This window comes from Sinocyclocheilus anshuiensis, unplaced genomic scaffold (assembly GCF_001515605.1).
Source record: "Sinocyclocheilus anshuiensis isolate Anshui unplaced genomic scaffold, SAMN03320099.WGS_v1.1 scaffold154, whole genome shotgun sequence".
Classification (NCBI taxonomy): domain Eukaryota; kingdom Metazoa; phylum Chordata; class Actinopteri; order Cypriniformes; family Cyprinidae; genus Sinocyclocheilus; species Sinocyclocheilus anshuiensis.
In genome coordinates this window covers 111605-118105 of record NW_015546101.1, presented here as the reverse complement: position 1 = coordinate 118105, position 6501 = coordinate 111605, and the positions used below count along the sequence as shown (strand labels likewise).

At 38.4% G+C, this 6501-nt stretch overlaps 1 protein-coding gene across 1 annotated transcript in view; it reads right to left on the bottom strand.

Annotated features, from left to right (window-relative positions):
• Positions 1–570: 570 nt before the first annotated feature.
• The window catches only part of LOC107700400 (conserved oligomeric Golgi complex subunit 4-like), a 7618-nt gene continuing 1687 nt past the window's right edge, over positions 571–6501 (bottom strand). Inside the window, exons 5-19 of the mRNA XM_016502035.1 lie at positions 5787–5980; positions 5111–5216; positions 4868–5025; positions 4674–4732; positions 4460–4593; positions 4051–4169; positions 3203–3369; positions 2868–3045; positions 2681–2743; positions 2306–2422; positions 1689–1781; positions 1403–1486; positions 1241–1342; positions 1020–1148; positions 571–914 (exon numbers count right to left, since the gene is read on the bottom strand). Coding sequence (XP_016357521.1) covers positions 780–914; positions 1020–1148; positions 1241–1342; positions 1403–1486; positions 1689–1781; positions 2306–2422; positions 2681–2743; positions 2868–3045; positions 3203–3369; positions 4051–4169; positions 4460–4593; positions 4674–4732; positions 4868–5025; positions 5111–5216; positions 5787–5980 — 1838 coding nt within the window. The 3' untranslated portion in view covers positions 571–779. The remainder of the gene's footprint in view (positions 915–1019; positions 1149–1240; positions 1343–1402; positions 1487–1688; positions 1782–2305; positions 2423–2680; positions 2744–2867; positions 3046–3202; positions 3370–4050; positions 4170–4459; positions 4594–4673; positions 4733–4867; positions 5026–5110; positions 5217–5786; positions 5981–6501) is intronic.

The following is a 6501-nucleotide window of genomic DNA, read 5'->3' as shown; positions in this document are numbered from 1 at the left end:
ACTGCCCAAAACTCGCGTTTGAATCATCAGTGGCAAATCATTTAAATGAAAACGTACTTATAGATTGAGTCAGAACTGCCGGCATTGCAGTCTACTCTCCCAGGATCAGTAAACAGTCCTCCATAAAATGTGCTGCACACATCTGGATATTTGGGTTAAACTGTTCTGGAACAGTGTTGTAAATACAACTTAACCACTGATTTGTAGTCGTGTCCTCTTTTGGAAGACCAAACAAAGTAGCTTCATTTTCACAACGAAGCACACAGCGTCTTCACGACATGGCGGAAATCTGCAACAAAACTACAGCAAGAATCAAAGTTACGCCTTCTTTCTTTGCGTGAACATTTGGGCGGCGTTATGCAAATCTTCCCACATAGTGAGGTAGACATGTGGGGGCGTGTTAGAATGAGCCGTTTTAGGTAGGTGTGGTTGACTCTTAACTTTTATAAAGAATATCTCTTTGGATTTGAGACTTTAGTCTTTACAACTTTACAGATCTTCTTTATTCACCAAGAGCTTGTAACACTCCAAAGAGAAAGGAAAAATTGAAATCGCATCATATGACCCCTTTAAGTGAGTGTGAGCTTCAGAATAGCTCATGGACTATTTGATTCACAAGGTTGGCTGGTAATACATTACATATGTTTAAAAAAAAAAAAAAAAAGAAGAAGAAATTGCGTATACAAAAGTTCAGAGATAACACACCTCCATTCAAGTTACCCAACACACCATTTCTATGCATAAAAACCTTAAGGGGAAAGTGTTTTTGTTTAGTTCTGTTAGAGTCGTAATCTTTTAATGTCCTCGCTGCGGAAATCTACCCTTAGAGCCAAGACCTGGCGAACCTCAGCAGGGGTCAGACGCCAAGTCAAAGGCCCAGAGTTGGGTCCCCAATAATCCAGGATCTCAGACACCTAAAGGAAGAAAACACAAACAAAATTCAAAACGACTCTTTTCTTATACACTTAGACCAGTTTTCAGTGATTAAAAATTTAAATGCCAGTCAAAAAGCCACATACCCTTTCTAAGTTGAGAATAGTTGCCATCTGTGTGAGTCGGGCAAACTTATCCCTGATGGTCCAGGAGGTGACAGAGGAGAGGTAGGCAACCAAAGCGCGCAGCTCCTTATCAAACTGTAATCCACCAAGCTGCAATGCAGAATGGAGAGGACAGTTAGGATGTCTGTGACTTTAAGCAAATATGTGGCTGTTCATTTGTGCAGGGCAGGTTTACATCTCACCCTGCTGAAGGTGCATTTGAACACAGTCTTCTCCAACTCTATAGCGATGAGGCTGGTCATCAGGCTAGTTAGAGTATCGTAAATGACTGGTGACAGGCCCACCTACAGGGAGGCATCTTTAGTATTATAATAGGTTTTATAAGTGGGTTAAAATGAATATACCTTAAACTCGGCCATAAGCTGCTCCAACTGGACAACGAGTTGCTGAACCCAAGGATCATTGGCTTCATACTCACTGAACTCTTCCTAAAAACAAAACAAAGCACGGCTTAACTTATCCCCAAACAAATAAATAAATAAATAAAAGAAACATTTTAAAAATAAATAAAGTAAAAAAGTATTTCTATTGCTATCATTGTCAACTCAAGTGCAGACAGATTTATTTCCACTCTTTATCAGTAGAAGTAGTAATAGTAGTAGTAGATACGGCAATGTTATCATATCATACCTCTTCAATATTGTGTGAGACAGACAGGAAGCTGCTGATCCAGGGTTTTACTTGTGGCCTGATAGAGGTGTTATTAAGCTCCTGTAGACCCTCCTGTACAAGCATAAACCATTAACAAAAACAGCACAAACATTTAAGACAGATGATGTTGACACACAGCCATTCCAAAGTTTGGGTCAGTAAGATGATTCAGCAAGGATGCATTAAAATGATCAAAAGTGACAGTAAAACATTTATAATGTTACAAATGATTTCCTTTTCAAATAAATACTGTTCTTTTTAACCTTTTCATATAACAATCCTGAAAAAAAGTTTCATGGTTTCCACAAAAATATTACGCAGCACAACTATTTTCAACATTGATAATAATGTTTCTTGAGCACCAAATCAGTATATGTGAATGATTTCTGAAAGATCATGTAACTCTGAAGACTGGAGTAATGACAGCTGAAAATTCAGCTTTACCATCACAGGAATAAACTACATTTTAAACTACATTTAATTAAATTAAAAATAAATGCATTTGTAATCACATATTACTGTTGTTACTGTATTCTGATCCAATAAATGCAGCCTCAAACTTTTGAATGGTAGTGTATAAACAGATTTTCACTGACCTGGAGGAGGTCCTTGAATCTGCTGGAGGTGTTGACCAAATCAGATAGACAGCTGTCTATCTTAGCCTTCGCATGATCTGAGCCCACTCCCTGACTGAATAACTTGGCACAATCACTCTGAGACGTACAGGGAGAGAAAGCAACTCATTGTACCAGTTTTTTTGATCTGTTAATGGGGGCTTGTAAGCTTCTATCTGCAACTGTAATTGCATAGAAAAGATTTCAAAATTTCTCTTTTTGTGTTCCATGGAAAAAAAGTCTCACGGTTTTGGGAAAACATGATGGTGAGCAAGTGACAGTGCGTGATTCTGTTGGTTGGCTGGAATAAAAAAAATTAATTAATTAAAAAACATCAGAGAGTAATATCACACTGACCTCTAGGTTCTTTTTCAGAGTGCTGATATTCTCACTGCAGACCTCCACATTATTGAGAGCCACCTGAGAACCAAACATATCATTATTTAAGTTACACAAGGGAAAACAAGTGAAAAGTGACACAATAAATTGAGTGTGTGTTTGTGTGTGAGAGAGCGAGCGAGAGATAGAAAGACTTGATGCTGACCAAGTAGGCGCTCTTTGCCTGCTCCTGGCTCTCAATCCCAAGTGTTTGTGTAAGATTTGTTATCTTGCCATGCTGCAGGCTGCTCTGCATCAGACTGACTGCACTGCTGACCCCACGCTGCAGATCCTGCAGAGCACTGAATGGATAACCAGCTCGTAGCTTACATACCAACACCTCTCTGCATACAAGGAAAGAAATGCAAAGCGTATACAGATTTTAGTTTTTTAAAAAAAATCTATGATGTGAATTTCTAACTCTTCAACCACCACTACAATAGTACCACAATAGTAACAAAACATACTTAGGCTAATTAAAATCTAAATTTGTGCGTATACCTGAAGTCTGTCTCCAGAACGCTGGTTGCATGATTAATCATAGCGCACACGCAGTCAGAGCTGTTGCTGGTGAGGGCTCGGCTGATACATTTCTTCACAATGTAGAAAACATCGTCCACCATGCTGGAGCTCAGCTGACCCACCTCAGCTGTGTCCATGGCAACTGCCTATAAGGTCATATCAATCAACCTATGAGTACATAGATTCTGCCAAAGAAATGTATCTGCAATTTAACGATGGCAAAACTAAAACACTATTGTAGATAAAACAAGGACACAATTAGAAAATGTAGGAAGGTACACACTACACCTTTCAATAGTTTTGGGTCAGAAAGAAGTCTGTTGTTCTCACCAAGCATTTATTTGATTTTAAAAAATGTAGTAAAAAAGTGATATATTAACACAATTTAAAATAACTTTTTTATTTTAATGTATTGTAAAAATGTAATTTATTTCTGTGATGGCAAAGCTAAAGTCTTTACTCCAGTCTTCAGTGTCACATGATCCTTCAAAAACCATTCTAATATGCTGATTTGGTAAAAACTGTTGTGCTGCTTAATATTTTTGTGAAAAAGAAAACTTTTTTCAAGACTCTTTTTTAATAAAAAGGTCAAAAGAACAGCATTAATTTGAAATAATCTTTTGTAACAACAAAAAAGTATTTGATGTCACTACATAAATCTAATGCATCCTTGCTCAATTAAATCCTTTTATAAAAAATCTTAATGACCCCAAACTTTTGAATGGAAGTGTACATGTGTCTGACAATAACTCTTGATATCTCTGATTCAAGTGTAATGTACATTCACACAACACAGCATGAAATTATTGACTGTATATGTGTCACACCTTGTTGACAGACTCTCTCATGTAATACTCCTCCATGGGAATGTAATAACCAATCAGCTCCTGCATAGTGCGGCTCAGCTGGCAGTTCTTCAGTAACTGTTCTAAACTCTGCTGATGCTCTAGAAAACAAAACAAACAATCAAACATTAACAATGCCAGTAGAAGATACCAAATCATAATAGTGATGAGTATTCATTTACATAAATCAGCATATTCAACAACATATTCGACACATGCCCAGTTAGTTACATATATTTCTTTTTAACAGGCAATGGTGGGGAGAAATTGGATTAGGAAGTACTGTGCAGTAGCATGTGCTAACTGCTAGGCTACAGCTAATGACAGTTTTGTACTTTATACATTTTGTTTCATAGAGTAGTTTCATTTTGCATAAAAAGTTAGGTGTTACCTTGTATAACTGTTTCATCTGCCATTGCATCTGCAACCTCAAAGTCAGCCACTATACGCCGCCTCAAGAACCGAAAGTATAGCTCGGCTCTGGAGTTCATTAAGGTAACCTCACATAACACGGGATCCAGGTCTCTAGATTAAACATACAACCACAAATAAAACACCATGTATTCACAAGATACAAAGATAAACAATTATAACACGGACCACACCTGGGCTCAATCTTTTCTGTAGTCATGCCCCTCATCATGCTGCTCTGGATAACCTGAAACTATTGCAAAACAAAAGTAAAATGCATGCATCATGTGTATAACTACGTCAAAGCACACTTCATTCATAGTACAAACATTAAGTATTAGTACATGATATACACACAAATACAGCATACAGTAAAGACACTACACACCTTATTGTTGTAATCTCTCTGTTGGATGAATTTGTCCACTATTTTCTGAGCCTGTTTATCACACTCTTTTTGAAGGTGTGCAAGGAGTGTGTGTAGTCGGCCTGGTCCATAGTATGTTTCCACTATGGGCTGATGGGTTTCAACAATGCGTGCAATACCTAACAGTTATAGACAAAGGCTGGTTGATCTCTGTTTAAACATTATAGATATTGGCAAGTTAAACAGTGATGCATCTGCTCTTACCTTCAAGAAGCAGTGTGAGTGTGTCGGCAAAAATGACCGGTGCTCTGCGTTCGCCGAGATCAGAGCCAACAGCCAAGAGTAAGTTCTCCTCTGCCTTACTGGCCAACTGAAAGAAAAGCAAACAAAAGACACAGGTTTTAATATTAGAATCCAAGTAACTAAACCAAAGCATTCTCAACTGATTTCACTTGTCATGCAAAGGTAAGGGACACACCAAACTGAGGCCAAAGAACCAGCGCTGAGGAAAGCCAACTGTGGCGTCGCCTCGCATCGGAACAAAAAAAGTTGCACTATAACACACCGGACAGACTACAGCTGACAGCCAACTAGCATGTACGCTCTGCACTTGCTTGAGAGAACGTAACTCTCCCATACCAGCAGGTGGAAATAGTCTTTATTCTGCATTCAAACAGGGAAACCGGAAGAGCTAGAACTGTGGACATACAAAGCAAGCAGTGCTTGCTTTTACCATTGTTTACACCAGCCACGCTCATTACCGATGGATTTGTGTAGCTTTTTTCAATTATGTCTGCTAAGTTGCAAAAGGCACTGGCATTGTCAGCCCTTGGTCTTCCAACTTTGAAAAAACAAAAGCCGACCGGCGCTCAAAAACCATCCGACATTGCCCGGCTTGGTGTGTCCAGGGCTTAAGGCGGACATACACACATGCCCCTACCTGACTGCAAAGGTACTGAGCAAAGCGTGCAAGTCCTTGCTCATGAAGTCCCAGTAAAGGAAGGATCTTGAAAAAGCGCTCCACTTGAGGCAAGTCGCCTGTGGCAACTGCCTCCTCCAGTCGTGTTGTAACCAGTGCCTTCAGATTGCGCTCTGCTTCCTGAAGCAATGCAAGGCTGGCTTCAACTGCACTGCCTGCACAATGTATAGCATACAGATAATACAATAATATAAGTATCTTATTCTAAGTATCTGCGTGCATCAGTTTGAGCACAATCTCTATTATTTCGACAAATCACATTTAACAATTTGCATAATACTGTCTGTAACAAAACTCTTACAACTTGTTTGTAACAGACAACTTGCAGTGACAAGTGTGCAAACACAGCTGTTCAAAAGTTCGAAGTCAGTGAGATTTTTTTTTTTTGTTAGAAATTAATACTATTATTCAACAGATGCATTAAACTGACCAAAAGTGATAGTAAAGTTTTAAAATATATTTTTGATCAAATAAATGCAGCCCCAGTGAGCATAAGAGATTTCTTTAGAAAAAATTAAAAACATAATGTATATTAGTGTAGTGTATATTATAGTAGCTACAAGGATGACTTATTAAACTGCAAAGTCATAACCATCCAACAAGCAGCTTTTTAAGCTGTTAAGATGTCAGACTTGTTATTCGTTACGAATTATCATACCATTTAATTAGCATCCAT